We start from the raw sequence: 15597 nt of genomic DNA, 5'->3' as shown, positions 1-15597 counted from the left end.
GAGGAAAACAAACCACTACACAGGTCCTGGACCACAGCCCTGCCTTCCGGGGCCTGACCCAGCACCCCAGCACCAATCCGCGGGAGGAAAAAGATACCTCTCTTCTGCTCCGGGATGAAAGAAGAGCAGCCTCCGGCGTCTGCCCAACCTCCGAGGCCCTGCCCCTTACGCTGTGCGAGGAGCCTGGAAGTGCGCGTGCGCGTGCGCGTTTGGATCTGCGCGTGCGCAAGGCGGCGGCTGTCTTTGCTGTGCGGTCCGGCGCGGGTCTGAGGTAAGATTTTCGCCTCTTGGTGTGTCCCGCCTCTGTGCGGTCAAGCAGGAGGAGAAGACACCAAATAAGAGGGTCAGAGGACGTGGCCTCGCGCGCTGACCTGGCCGCCCCGGCCTCCGGCCGGCGCTCCCGGGCGGCGGCCCTTCCCGCGAGAGTCCGGGCCCGCTCGGCCAGCGGAGGTCCGGGCGGCAGCTCTGGGTGGAGGCGGGTCGGCCAGGCCTTGTCTTCATCCGCGATGCTCCCGATTTCAAAAGGCTCCAGAGCAACCTTTGGGTCCTTTCTCCACAAGGGAAAGGAATAGTATCTCTGTCGTTCTCGTCCCGGCACTCCGGCCCCAATGGCCCCCTGTCCCCGGGTCCCGGTGAGCACTCGGTGGCTTTGTTCCGGCCGTGGGTGTCGGTTATTGAAGTTTGGTAAGTTATATTCCGTTGGAAAGAGAAACCTTTGCAGGTTATTAGGCAGCACGTGTGTGTGATCTAAATAAATGCAGGAGTGAAGGAATTCATATAAATACTAAATTTACCACGTCAGAGCCCTGTAAAGCCCCAAAGCTTCAAAAGTATAGGAGTCTCAGGGAAGGAAGACGACGTAGGCTGGTTTCTGTTAGTAGCAGAAGTTGGAATTGAATTTACCGTAAGTAAGATGAGTTTTGACGGGTGCATTTTTCTTCCAGGTATTCATCTTGAAACTATTATTATTATTATTATTATTGTCCGCGCTGCGCAGCTTAGGAGATCTTAGTTCCCCAACCAGGAATTGAACCCCGGGCCCCTGCAGTGAGAGCGTGGAGTCCTAACCACTGGACCACCAGGGAAGTCCCTCATCTTGAAATTCTTATCTAGAGAAAATCTGTGACGTCAATAAAACGAACATCCATGAACCCTTCATCTAGATTCACTAATTAAGATTTTATCTCTCGTTATATATATTATGATGAACCATTTAATGGGAAATTGCAGACATTCACTTCCCCCTTTAATCTTCAGCGTTCATTTCTTAAGAATGAGGACAGTCTCCTACTAAGAACAAAACTGCATTGTCCACCAAGAAAATCAAAAATTTTCCACTTTTCCAAGAGTATATTTTATAGTTGTCCGGTTTTTTGGAGAGCTAGGATCCAAATTAGATTTGCACGTTGCATTTTGGTTTTAGATTTCTTTTACCTAAAACATTTGCCTGTATTTTTGGTTCCTGCCTATTTCAGGATTTTTGTATTGTAAAATGTTGGCATTCTGATATGATGTTTTCCTGTGATTTCATTTAATTAACTTGTCTATCTCATACAGTGGACATTGTGTCTAGAGCAGTAGTGTCTAATACAAATATAATATGAAGTACAGATGTAATTTTTAAAATTTTAGTAGCCAAGTTAGGAAAAAATGAAGTTATTTTTAATAATATATCTTATCTAACCCAGTTTATCCAGTTATTAATATATAGTTATTAGTGAAATTAATGATTAATGTAGCTAATATAAAATTATTAATGAAAAATTTTACATTTCTTTTGTACTAACTGTTGGAATCTGGTATGTATTTTATACTTAAGCACATCTCAGTGTGGCTGCTAAATTTTTGTTGGAAATTCTTGATCTGTATTTAGCTTTCATAAAATTTACTGTTGAAAAAGTAGACTTGGAAACCCAGATTGCTCCAAACATGCTGAAAAGTTTTTTAGTAACTGAGCAATTTTATTTCTAAACTTAATTAAAAGTAAGTAAAATTAAGAATTCAGTTCCTCAGTCACACTAGCCACATTTCATGTTCACAGTAGCCACATAGAGCGAGCCAATGGCTACTAAGTTAGACTGCAGGTTTAGAGACGTGAAAATTTCCTAGGTGATGTTGTGTACTTCATATTGTATCCCATCAATATGGGATCAGGAGGCACATAAATGCAAGTTGTCCCACTGTGTATTAGGAATGCAAAGCATTTAGTCAAGGTGCCCATCTCTCTCGTGTAGTCACATTTTTCTTTTTAGTAATCTGTGGGTGATACTTGGCAATAGGGGAATAATCTCTTCCCCACCCCTTTCGATCAGTGGTTTTAACATCACTTGTTGATCTTCGCTTCAACCTGTTTTTACATTGGGAGCTTATGAAATGGTATTTTTTTTTTTCTAATTCTGTCATTCCTTCTCTATTCTTTAGCTGTCAGTCTTCTGTAAACAAGAGCTTTCCCTCCCCACTTCCCCTGCCCTCTATATTTTTTTCCCTTTCGGAGTGTCACAACATATCCGTGGATTTTTCTTTCATTCATCATATTATAAACAGTTGCTGTCATTTGATGCTCAAGCTGTCCCAAACTTGGCCAGGAGGAGTCCTTTTAATTTGACTCATGTGTCCCTTCAACACATACCTATTAGTCTTTGAGTGTAAATCCCCAGTTCACTTTGTACTTTCCAGTTACAGACCTGTAATAAATGATTTCTCCTCTTTCCTTATAGACACCAAGGTCTCTGTGATGGGCTCAGTGCTACTGGGATATAACTGTATCTAGGCCTTTCAGTGGTTATCTAAAAAATATATATATATATTTTTTTGAGACAAAATTGAATTCAAATTGTATTTATAATTTTATATCCTCCTTTTCATATAAATTATTATCATGAACATACTCTCATATTGTTATTCTTCAAAAACCCAATTAAAAATATATTTTCTTACATTGTAAGTTCATACTCATTCCTAGTAAAAATTTAATATGTGCTTTTTTCTTTATTTTATACTTGTATCTCTTTTCTCTTATTATAAAAACCATGGTTTGTAATACCATTAGTATATTGTTTTATCCAACAGTATGGGTACAGTAGTTTCAAAAATTATAATACCAATATTACTAATGGTAGACTTGCTCAATAAAGTATTAAGTTTCTTTGCATTTTTTTGTCCTTAATGGTTTATATTAAGTATATGCAGTTCATAGTACTGTGCTCAAATATTTGTGTGAACTCTAAGTCTTTTCTCTCATGGTTTTGTTATCAGTTTGATACACTATTATGTACATTTCTGTTTACATTTAGTTTTAAGGTTTGCTTCCTTTCTGAATTAACTTATTTTTTTAATTTATAAAACTTTTTCACGATTCAAAGGTAAAACTGTATAAAAAGGTATATTCAGAAGTCTTACATCACATTACCACCAGTAGCTAACCATTTCCATTTTATTAGTTTCTGATGTAAACTTTCTCAAAATTCATATATATATATATATATATATATATTCCTTCTTTCCTTCCTTCCTTTTTACCTTCACATGAATGTACTTCTTTCCCCGATTAAACTAAATACTGGAAATCAATCTATATCAGTTCATAGTGATTTTCCTTATCCTTTTTTGTGGCTGCTGAGCCCTTTATTAGTGCATGTATGGTAGTTTAGTCAACTAGCGTCCTATGGATAGAATTTGTGTTGCTTCCAATTATCCTAACCAAAGCAGCCTAATAACAGTAGGAGCAAACCTGTAGTGCAAAAAAACCCAGATTTTTTGACTCATTGCAGTGAGGGAGACTGCATAGCAGAGGAACTGTGGATGTCTCAACCAAACAAAGCAAAATGTATACTTATGGATTCTGAGAATTGTGACATTTTAGGTGAAATTTAAAGGAAGCAGTAATTTGATAGTCTCAAAGCAAAGCAGGACTGTGTTAAGGGGTTAACATCAGGTCTGTACTACAAACAACCCAGGCTCTTGTTTCCTTGGAAACAATAAAATTAAGATAGATGTGGAATATTGTGTCCAGAAACCCTTTATTTGAAGCTCAGTTCCAGGTTTTTAAATCAAGACTCCTTCTTGATGTCAAATATCAAAATAATGATGTATATCCTCCAGGCAAAATTGGGATGTTTCAGTCTTACTGATACAATTTCAAACAGTGAATCTCTGATAGTCTCTGATTTTACAGAACAAAGTTTCTCAGTGAATAAGAAAGCAATAGTAACTCTGTTACATATTCTTTCATGAGATGGTCAGTCAAGTGCTGCCACAAGGGGAGACTGGAGGCCCAGGAAAAAACAAAGTTTATTATACTCCTTAAGTCCTAGAGGCAAGGCAACATGTAACCATGCAGGTTGATGTGGGAAAACACCAGGATGGTCAAGAGGCAGAAGGCACAGGAGAGAGGGGAAGGTTTAGGCCACTGCCTTTATTGGGGTTTCTATGGGAAAGGCAAGGCAGGGCAGAGGAAACAGCCAGGATTGACTGCTTTGAATAATTTTGTCAGGCTTCGGGTATATGGGTGGTCTCTAGTTGCCTGCTACCTGGCCCTGGGATGTTTAAGGCAGAGAAATATTGCCTCCTACAGTGGATGGGTCTGCTGGAGGTAAGTATGGTTCTCAATTGGTTAGTTTGCATATCAAAGTCATGCTTCGGTTTGAGTCCTTTGTTATTTCTCAGAGTTGGCTAGCCCCAAGAAGCAGTCTCTCCCCAGCCAGAAAGGATTTTTCAGATGTCAAAAGTCATATAATATACAGAAAAAGTGTGTGTGTGTGTGTGTGTGTGTGTGTGTGTGTGTGTGCGCGCGCGCGCGCGCATGAGTGTCCAATACAGTCGGTACTCATGTTTTGATGAGAGTAAGGAAACCAGGGCAATGATAGTAGAGACTTTTAGTGTGGCGTAAGTGCCCCTAACCAACACAGAAAACATTTTACTGTGATAATAGAAAGGAGAAACACAGGTAAAGTAGTCTTGTAGGCCAGCCTATAATTTAAGTTTCCCATTTATATTGCATTAGTCAAGAAAATAAATCTGAAATTTTTTGCAGTCCCTAACAATATCTTAGTGGAGTTGTAGAGTAGATTAGAAATACTCTCATATCAGGTTGACACATCTGGCGGTGGTGTTGGAGGGGATGAGCTGATAAGTTAGTAAAGTACATGTAAAAGTTGGTGGTTGTGTGTGGAACCAAGGGGAAGGAGTGCTGGTGGCTGCAACGCAGAAGGTCTTAGTGGAAAGCTGGAGGCGGTTAGTGGAAGAAAGCATCAGGGAGTGGGTGGCCCTCTTCCCAGAGGGTCCAGGGGTTGGCCAATATGAGGCACATGCCTCCTGGGGAAAGCAGTAATCTCCACTAATTCCTTTTCCTTTTTAAAATTAAAACTTTGTTTTTAGAGCAGTTTCAGGTTCACAGCAAAATGGAGGGGAAGGCACAGAGAGTTCCCATCTGTCCCCTGCTCTCCCCCCAGCCTCCCCCATTATCAGCATCCCCTACCAGAGCAGTACATTTGTTACAGTTGATGAACCAACATGGGCACCTCATAATCACCCGAAGTCCGCAGACCACATTACAGTTCACTCTTGGTGTTGTAGATTCTGTGGCCTTGGACAAACACGTAATGACATGTTTCCCTCGTTACGGTATTATGCAAAGTATTTTCACAGCCCTAAAAACCCTGTGTCTTGCCTATTCTCCCTGACCCCCACAATCGTTGGCAACCTCTGGTCTTACTACTACATACTTTTGCCTTTTCTAAAATGTCATATAGTTGGAATCACACAGTCCATTAATTTTTGGAATGATATCCATCACTAGTGACCTCTACCAGATTTCCTTGTAGGCATGGAGTGTAGGGGTGTATGTTTTGGCAGAGAGCAAGGAGTATACCTGGATCGTGGGCTAAGCAGACAAGGAACTCAGAATCATAATAGAATTCCTAATATCAAAGGAAGAAAAGCACAAAGTGTCCTATGTCCAATCTGTGCGTTAGAAGAAACAGTCCCTGGGGTTTAGTGTCAGGGTCGAGTTAGCCCAGGGGGCAAAGTTATCTCCAATGGCGAGATCTCAGACTGGGGTGATGTCTCCTGGGGTGACGTCATCTCTGGCGGTGAGCTCCTGGGCCAGTGTGATGTTGCTGAGTGTGAGACTGGAGTATCCTTTTCAAGTGGGTACCTACTCCAGTTGATGTGGATCTCAGCATTTGCCATGTTTGGTTGAAACACTGTCTTATTTGGAGGGTTTGGGCCTCTGGATTGTAAACCAATGAAAGCACCCAGACCAATAATAAGTCCACAGTTACCTAAACTGTGGTGTGTAGCTAAACTCGACAGGGTTTTTAGTTTTTGAATGAAGTTTAGGCTCCCATATCAGTAGAACAGCTGCCTGGTCTTTGGGATAATCTATGGTTAATAGATCCCAGTGGAGTACACCCCCTCAATCTGGCCTCCAGCCCTTATGGGATAGGGCAAGATTAAAAAAAATTATAAATATAGGTTAAGGTTTGAGGCAAAATAGAGACCTTTTCAGTTGGACTGGAATTTAATGAATAGGAATTGTTCAGGAGACTATTAAGCATCTCAGTTAAACCAGTTATTGGGGTCATGAAAGTTCTATGAATACCTTTTCCGAGAGCCAAACATTGTGTATTCTAAGCAGTGAAATGCGTGTCTTTGTTACTAGCAGTAATGCCTATAACTCCAAAGGGAATAACGAGCATCCTGGCAAGGCCTTGTACTGTAGTCTTAGTTATATGTAAAGACATGTGATTTTGATTTATATTTTCGGTGCCTGTGAGGCAAGAGATTGCCAGAGTTCTGTACCATGAAATAGGACAAATTTTAGATAATAGCCCAACAGTTTATAATAAATGTGATGATGGGACCATTTGTTGGCTAGGGCATCCAGTGCTGAGATGACTGCCTGAAGTTTGACCAAGTGTGTTGTTTCTTGGGTCCCATCCTTTATTTAGGGACATCATGGCTAAGGGATGGAAAGTCCATCAGGCTCCATTACATATGATGGTTAACAGTGTCATTTGTATAGTCCTCCAATTCTCATTGCTATTTACTCAGTTAATCCCAGGGGGCTTCCTAGGTAGTCAAGGGTCTGGGGGAGGAGTGACATCCTCCAGCACCATGGCATCTGGCAAGAGACGGGGAGGCCACCCCTCCTGAAGGTGGAATATATGAAAGGGCCCAGATTTGGTTCCCTCCTCTAATAAGGAGGCCTCAGCAGTTATGCTGTGTTCATGGGGTATTGTTTCCATGACCCAAAGTATAATGGACAAGTGGTTATGGAGGGTCGCAGACTCAAGGTCTGTGAGAATGTCTGTTTCCAAGAAAGTATGTTGACAGCAATTACTGTTTATAATGTACAGGCATATCTTGTTTTATTGTGCTTTCCTTTATTGTGCTTAACAGATAATTGCATTTTTTTTTAATTGAAGATAAATTCTCATATTGGAGAATAACAGTAACCTCAGGAGTTCAGGCTTTTGAGACGAAGTAACCTGCATTCAGACTCTGGCTCACGACTTCTTAATTGGTGATCTTGGGCCAATTACTACTCCTGTTTGAACATAAGTTGCCTCAACTATTGAATGACAGTAATAATAACTGTTGATAATCATGAGAGCTTCCACTGTATGTGTGTTCTGGCACATGATGAGTGCTCAGTAAATGGCAATTATTATTTATATTTATGTGGTCTACAGTTTTTAATGACTTTCACATAATATAACTTCCATCTTCTACAGAGAGATGGCTAATGAATGATGCTTGATGACAGATGAGAAATGCCTCCTGCATAAAGATTGATGGTATGAGGCAAGACTCCTACTTAATCAAGAGGAATTGAGATTAACTTATCCATTAAATTCAGAAACTGTCTTGAAGAGACTTTGGGAATAAGACATGTTAAGGCAGATTTCATTAACAGATTCACAGGATGCCAGCCATTGACCTTTTCCCTTGTGGTAAGTCCTTGTTGATGCTCCTTTCAGAGACTGTGCTTTAACTGGCCTGTGAGCAGCCTGTCTTGTGGTCTGGGTCTATGCAGTCCTGCTTCTGGGCTGTCTAGGAGGGGGCTTAAGTATATAACAATATCCTGTTGTCTAAATCCTAGGGCTTGGGAAAGAGGGGTAAGTATGCCTATTTTTGTGGGAGAGGTTCTGCTTAATCACATGAGTTATTATTGTTAGCCAAAAAATTCCCCAACAGTTTTACTTCTCTGGACTTTAATTTCTTTATCTGTAAAATGAGATTAGATTATTAAACTCTTCTTCTTGTTTATCAAAGCCCCAAATCCCATTTCTGACTTCAGATGAGGCGGGCTATAGGGCATTTTATGGCAGCAGTATGTGTGTGTGTGTGTGTATGTTCACTTAGAATTAGTGTGGAGTGGCTGCCAGGCTTGTGAGTATGGAAACTGTGGGCAGCCTGGATTCTCAGGTTTTGTTTCTTCTCCTCAAGGTTGTCTTTCTCAAGACTTTTTCTCTTTTCATGAGGAGAAGTCGGAAGGGGAAAGGATTGTGACTGGGTGTCTGACATATTATTTTCAGGTCAGTAGGAAATTTATTCTTTTATAAAAGCACATGCTTCTTCCTACGAGGTGGATATGTTTCCTACTAGTGAAACAGAGCTTCTGTTTCAAATAGGGCCTGCTTAGGGACTGAGTCCCCAGTTAAATTTCCTCAGGTCTTACTTAGGGCCTTTCATTTACACAGGAGAATGATACTATCACTCCAGTATCTACTAATTCATTCCAGTATTTACTAATTCAGTCCAATTCGTCCATGCTGATTGTGTGCTCTCATTTTGCTATGATAGACAGGGAGCCGACACGTGCCTCTGAGAATTTGTACTGTCACTGGAGGAATAATTCATTTACCAGCATTTACTGTGTCTGTAATGTGCTCAGGGCTATGGCTAACCTGTCAACAGAGAAAAATAAGACCAGAAGAGGTCACAATCTAGTTGTGGTGAGATACGTTCAGTTAGGTGAGAGAGGTGCTCTTAAAGCTACGTAATTGGATGAAGTCACTATGAATACGTCCAGGTAGAGAGGAGAAGGGGCTTGAGGACCATCAAGCTCTGGGGTTGATTATGGAAGAATATAAAACCTGTCTAGGCTTTGAGTCTCCCTTCCTCTTTCTCCAGGGAACATTGATGGAGATGGCAATGGCCTGATGCCAGGATGTTCCTCTTGAAAATGAAGATCTGTTCATTGTAGTGGCTTTAATTTTTCTAGGATAAAAGGCTTAGGACTTCAAAATTATATATATAAGCTTGAGCTTGAGTTTTAGGCAAAAGACTGGCAACCCTTTTGGTGCACAGTGGGAGAGAGAGAGAGAGAGAGAGAGAGAGAGTGTGTGTGTGTTTGCATTTTAGTTTTATTTGCATTTTAGTTTTATTTGAAAATTTACTGGTTTGATAAAGTGGACATGAACAATTTTGTTGCTTCTCAAGTTATACCTGATAGTATTTGGTATCCCTGAAGAGCAGAGTCTTGGCCCCTTATTTATGGAAGTATTTGTCATCCCTTGCATGTTCTTCTTACATCTGGCATCTTTCTCTGAGAGCAGGGCACCAGCTATGCAGACCTGGTCTGATCTTTCAGGTGGAACAAAGAGGAAAGCTGAAGAAAATGGAAGAGTTTTCCAAGTGAGGGAAAAGGCACATGTGATTCTTTATGAGAAAGAGCTGTAATCCATGAGAGCTGCAGTCCATTTGGAAATGTTAAACAGGAGGCTTTTGAAGAATTTTTTTCCTAAGGATGCTGAGGTCATTTGGGTTCTGAGGTTCCTTGGGTACCTCAAACTTCCCTTTCTCTTCAACTTTTCATTCGCCTTCTTAAACTTCCTTTTGGCTTGACAGTAGGATCTGTCCCATTTATTTCTTTAAATTTTGCATTTGCATTAAGCTCTTTATCCATTTCCTTTCAACGTTGTTTTCCTAGTTACGCTGCTTTCTGTTCATTGTCAGTCTCAACATTTATAGAATCATTTCTTAGTAAATCACCTACCAATTTGACCACAGCACCTTATCATGCGAAACTCTTAGTCCAGCCAAACTTCTTAATCTTTTCTTTTTTTTTTTTTAATAAATTTATTTATTTATTTTTGGCTCTGTTGGGTCTTCGTTGCTGTGCACGGGCTTTCTCTAGTCGCGGCAAGTGGGGGCTACTATTCATTGTGGTGCACGGGCTTCTCATTGTGATGGCTTCTCGTTGCAGAGCACGGGCTCTAGGTGTGCAGGCTTCAGTCAGTAGCTGTGGCTCGAAGGCTCTAGAGCGCAGGCTCAATAGTTGTGGCGCACGGGCGTAGTTGTGGTGCACAGGCTTAGTTGCTTTGCGGCATGTGGGATCTTCCCAGACCAGGGCTCAAACCCGTGTCTCCTGCATTGGCAGGCAGATTCTTAACCACTGTGCCACCAGGGAAGCCCCTTTCTTTTTGTTTTAAAATGTATCTTAAGTCAATGTTTGAAAGTAAATACACATTGGCCTTCATTTTTAACATCTTCCTTCCATTTATTTCTCCAAGAACATAATTTTTTTTAATCTTATTTCAGATTGGGAGATTTGTCTTAATGCCAGATGGTCAGCACCTCAGTGGAATATTTTGGATGGGAAAAAATCCAGTGTGGTGGAAATGGTAAGATTCACAAGATATAATTCCTTGCCTTCCGCACTAGTGGAAAATTAGCAGTTCCATAAGATAGGAAAGCTGCACGATAACCATGACAGATATTTGAGACTAGGGTCATTCACCTGTTTTTCATAGTCTCTGGGCATCATGAATTTGGCAAAAACTTTAAACACCCCTCACGATATATTTCTTCACACAGAGTTCACTCAGCCGAATATTCCCATATATGTCATTCAGATGAAGTTTTTTTCTTTTTTTCTTTTTTGTGGTACGTGGGCCTCTCACTGTTGTGGCCTCTCCTGTTGCAGAGCGCAGGCTCCGGACACGCAGGCCCAGCAGCCGTGGCTCACAGGCCTAGCTGCTCTGTGGCATGTGGGATCTTCCCGGACCAGGGCACGAACCCGTGTCCCCTGCATCGGCAGGCGGACTCTCAACCACTGCGCCACCAGGGAAGCCCCAGATGAAGTTTTTGATAAATAATTTCATCTTGATCAATTATCAGCTAAACTCTAAAAATTCCTTTGAAAGTAAAGAATACAACAAAACTTTCTAGCAGAATGATCACTTCATTCTGCTTGAAAGCACTGAGGGTCTGGAACCATGCATTGCAGTGAAAATGGAAGAAAAACAAAAACAAATAAAAAACTTCAGCCATACTAATTTGTTTCTTGTATAGAAAAACAATTCAAGGCAGAGGGGAAAATCTCTGAATATAACAAGGTTGGAAAACTTTTTAAGTCATCATTAATCTCTTCATCAACAGGAGAGAAACTACATTGGAGAGAAATCAATTTTAACCATTGTGAAGAAGCCTTGAATGAACACTCATGCCTTAAGGCTCAAAGGAAAACTTACATTAGAAAGAAAACTTGTGAGTGTTATCAGTGTGCAAATGCCTTCATAAAGAACTGTGCCCTTGACCTACACAAGCAAACCCATTCTGGAGAGAATGCTCCTGAGTATAATCAGTGTGAAACAGCCTTCAAACAAAATTTACACCTGGTTCACAAGAAAACTTACACTCAAGAGAACCCTATAAATGCGCTGACTGTAAGAAAGGCTTACCTTCTTCCTCGTACCTTAGGGAACGTTTTTTTTCATGGTGGAGAGAGGACGTATGCTTTTAAAGAACGTAGGAAAGCTCTTTCACATTCTACAAACCTTTTTGTACATATGCGAACTCACTAGAGAAATATCCTATGAGTGTAAAGGATGTGGGAAGACTTTCACTCAATCTTCATGTTATTCAGCATTTAAGAATTCACAGAGGACTGATGCCTGTGAAATGTAAGAAACTTGAAAAAGGCTTTTCTTATTCCCCAGATCTTGCTAAGCATATAAGATTTTATACTAGAAACACTGTGTTTGTAAGGAGTGCAGCCCAGAGTTTACTTTTCTCAAAACAGTATTCACATGCGAATTTCAACTGGAGAATGTGGAAAAGCCTTTGTTAGTTCCTCATACCTTACTGTACATATGAAGAATTCACACTGGTGAGATGCCTTATCATTGTAAGGAATGTGGGAAAATGTTTAGTATTTCATCTTGCTTTAAAAGTCACCCGGAAACTCACCCTGGGATAAAACCTTACAATTATAAACACTGTGGGAAAGCCTTTATTTGATTCTCATTTCTTATTTGACATTTAAGAATGCACGGTGTAGGGACTTCCCTGGTGGTCCAGTGGTTAAGACTACACTTCCAATGCAGGGGGCACGGGTTCTATTCCAGGTTGGGGAACTAAGATCCCACATATGCTGGTGTAGCCAAAAATAATTAAATTTTAAAAAACTTAAAAAATAAAGAGTGCACAGAAAGACCTTTTGAATGTAAGGAATGTGGTAAAGTATTTAGATAATCCTCGTACTTTAGTCAACATAAAAGAAACACATACGGGAGAGAAGTGTATAAATGTAAAAAATGTGGGAAAGCATTCACTATTTCATCAGGCCTTACAGTACACATGAGAACTCACACTGGTGAACAATCTTTTGAATGTAAGGGATGTGGGAAATCCTTTACTCGATCCACATGTCTTATTAAACACTTAAGAACTCACAGTGGGGAGAAGCCATATATATGAGGAATATGGGAAAACTTTTAGTAATACTTCATGCCTTTCTGAATGTATACACATTCACATTTGAGAGAGAACGCTTGTAAAGAGTGTGGGAAAGCCTTGGATACTTTCCCACTTACTGAACATGTACTAATTCATAGTGGAGGTAACCTTATTGTAAGGAATGTGGGAAGCCTTTTGCTCTGCCTTATACTTTAATATTCAGCTGTGAGTTCACGGGTGTGAAAATATTACGAATGTAAAAAGTATAGGATTTTTTTTAGTTTTTATTCTCTGCTTTGGGAAAGTATGAAAGCACACATAATGAGAAATCCCCTGAATGAAAGGGATATAGGAAAGCCTTTGATTGTTCGTCATTAGGAAACATGATTCATACTGGAGAAGAACCATAAATTATAAATATAGGGAGTGTGGAAAAGGCTATGTTAATTTATTGTAAAAGTCACACTGGAGAGATTATGTATGAATGTAAAAACAATTAGAATGCTTTCAATGAATATCTTTTATATATTTTTTATAAATAAAAATCCTAAAAAGTTTTGTTTTTTTTTTAATGAAAAACCTTTGTTACAAAGAGGTTTTTAAATAAGACCTTGGGAAAGTTTTGGAGTACATGTTTTCACTTACTGCATACAAGAAAATTGATACTGGGAAAGAAAACCAAGTAAATTTTTATTTAAATGAGTTGCCTTTCTTTGTGTGTGTTTTTTTCAAGGTAGACCCATACTTTTAAAGACTAATGATGTTGAGCATAAATATGGTCAACTGATCTTTGATAGAGGAGCAAAGGAAATGGAATGTAGTAAATATAATTCTTTTCAACAGATGGTGCTGGAACAACCAGACACCCACGTGCAAAAGAATAAATCTAGACACAGACCTTGCACTCATCACAAAAATTAACTCAAAATGCATTGCAGCCCTAAGTGTTAAACACACAACTATAAACCTCCTTGAAGATAACATAGAAGAAAACCTAGAAGACCTTGGATGTGGCAATACTTTTAAAAATATGACATAGAAGACATGATCCATAAAAGAAATAATTGATAAACGGGACTTTATTAAAATTAAAAACTTCTGCTCTAAAAAAGGCATTGTTGAGAGAATGAGAAGACAAGCACAAATTGAGAGAAAATATTTGCAAAAGACACAACTGATAAAGGACTCTTACGACTCAGCAATAAGAAAATAAACAGCTGATTAAAAATGGACTAAGACCTTAATAGACACCTCACCAAGGAAGATTTGCAGATAGCAAATAAGCATTTGAAAAGATGGCCCACATGAAAAAAAGAGACCACTACAAATCTATGAATCTGTGAGAATGGCCAAAATCTGGAACACTGATAATGATAAATGTTGATGAAGATATAGAGCAACAGGAAATTTCATTTCATTGCTGGTGGGAATACAAAATTGTACAGCCACTTTGGGATACAATTTGGTGGTTTCTTACAAAACTAAACATAGTCCTACCAAGTGATACAGTATTCACACTCCTTGACATTTACCCAAGTAAGTTGAAAACTTATGTCCACACAAAAACCAGTACATGCATGCTTTGGGTTTTTTTTGTTTCTTTGCACATGAATGTTTATAGTAGTTTTATTCATAATTGCCAAAACTTGGAAGAAGTCAAGATGTCCTTCAGAAGGTGAATGGATAAACTGGCACATCCAAACAACAAAATATTATCCAGTGCTTAAAATGAATGGACTATCAGGCCATGAAAAGACATGGAAGAACCTTAATGCATATACTAAGTAATGCATATTACTACGTGAAAGAAGCCAATCTGGAAAGATTACATACTGTATGATTCCAACTATATGACATTCTGGAAAAGGCAAAACTGTGGAGATCAGTGGTTGCCAGGGATTGGTGAGAGTGATGGGTGGAATGTATAAGCAAAGCACAGAGGATTTTTAGGGCAGTGAAAAATACCCTGTATGATACTCTAATGGGTATGCGTCATTACAGTTGACCCTTGAACAACAAGATTTTGAACTTCATATGTAGATCCATTCATATGTAGATTTTTTTCAATGAATATGTACTACAGCATTACACCATTCATAGGTGGTTGTATTTGCAGGTACAGAACCCAGAGGGCCAACTGTTAAGTTGTACTGGTGTTTTCAACTTTGAAGAGGGTTGGGGACGCTAACCCCCATGTGTTTACAGTGGAGCTGAGAAAGGCTAGTGGGCACTTCTGCCTCAAAACATCCTGCTTTTTTTCCTTGAGCAAAGCCTGGAGTCCACAGTTCACATGATACTGCCTTGTCAGGCTGTGCTCATTATGTGGTGAAAGAACCTAGCCTCCTTAAAATATTTTTGGAATGGAATGTAGATTAATATTTTTCCGGTTTAAACACATGCTTCTAGTCTTTAATATTAGTAATTAAGTGCCTAAGATTCCTGGGCCCTTCTTTACATGAGCAGATATTTTATAGAACCGATCTGCCTGAGAGGCATGGTCAGCTGGGAGGGGTTGAGCTTTTAAATACAGATCTCCAGATATGGGTGATTCCATTAAATAATAAGGATCCTCCTAATGATTAAGTTTTTTTATGTCTGGGCAGATGTTTTATTCATGGGGGGTCTAGAAAAGGCACAGAGAGGAAGCTATTGAAATTTTTTAAATCCTTATTTCGGGCTGTCTAACTGTAGTAACAACAACCCCAAAACACCTTAAAATATGTCTTTTCTCTACTACCAGATTTCCATTTTAAATCATGGTTCCGGTTATGCATATTTAAGAATCAGCCCTCTTTTGGCCCTGATCAAATCCATTTCTTGGCGGGTAGCTTAAAGTGCTGATCGAGACTGTTTTTTGTTTTTAATACCAGGATAATCATTGTTTAAATTTGAGTCCAGACAAAAAAGTTC

General features: G+C 39.6%; 1 protein-coding gene across 9 annotated transcripts in view; it reads left to right on the top strand.

Annotated features, from left to right (window-relative positions):
* The first annotated feature begins 226 nt into the window (after nucleotides 1-226).
* The window catches only part of LOC132517658 (zinc finger protein 177-like), a 33014-nt gene continuing 17643 nt past the window's right edge, over nucleotides 227-15597 (top strand). For 4 of the 9 annotated variants that reach the window (XM_060145282.1, XM_060145280.1, XM_060145281.1 and 1 more), the window contains exons 1-4: nucleotides 227-271; nucleotides 7737-7955; nucleotides 10549-10631; nucleotides 11389-11496. In XM_060145282.1, coding sequence (XP_060001265.1) covers nucleotides 10574-10631; nucleotides 11389-11496 — 166 coding nt within the window. In that variant the 5' untranslated portion in view covers nucleotides 227-271; nucleotides 7737-7955; nucleotides 10549-10573. Of the gene's footprint in view, nucleotides 272-376; nucleotides 685-7736; nucleotides 7956-8451; nucleotides 8541-10548; nucleotides 10632-11388; nucleotides 11497-15597 lie in introns of those variants that run through there. The other 5 variants (XM_060145278.1, XM_060145277.1, XM_060145283.1 and 2 more) reach the window with 5 other exon arrangements.

The sequence above is a fragment of the Lagenorhynchus albirostris genome, chromosome 3 (genome assembly GCF_949774975.1).
Source record: "Lagenorhynchus albirostris chromosome 3, mLagAlb1.1, whole genome shotgun sequence".
Classification (NCBI taxonomy): Eukaryota; Metazoa; Chordata; class Mammalia; order Artiodactyla; family Delphinidae; genus Lagenorhynchus; species Lagenorhynchus albirostris.
This window is presented reverse-complemented; position numbering and strand designations above follow the sequence as displayed.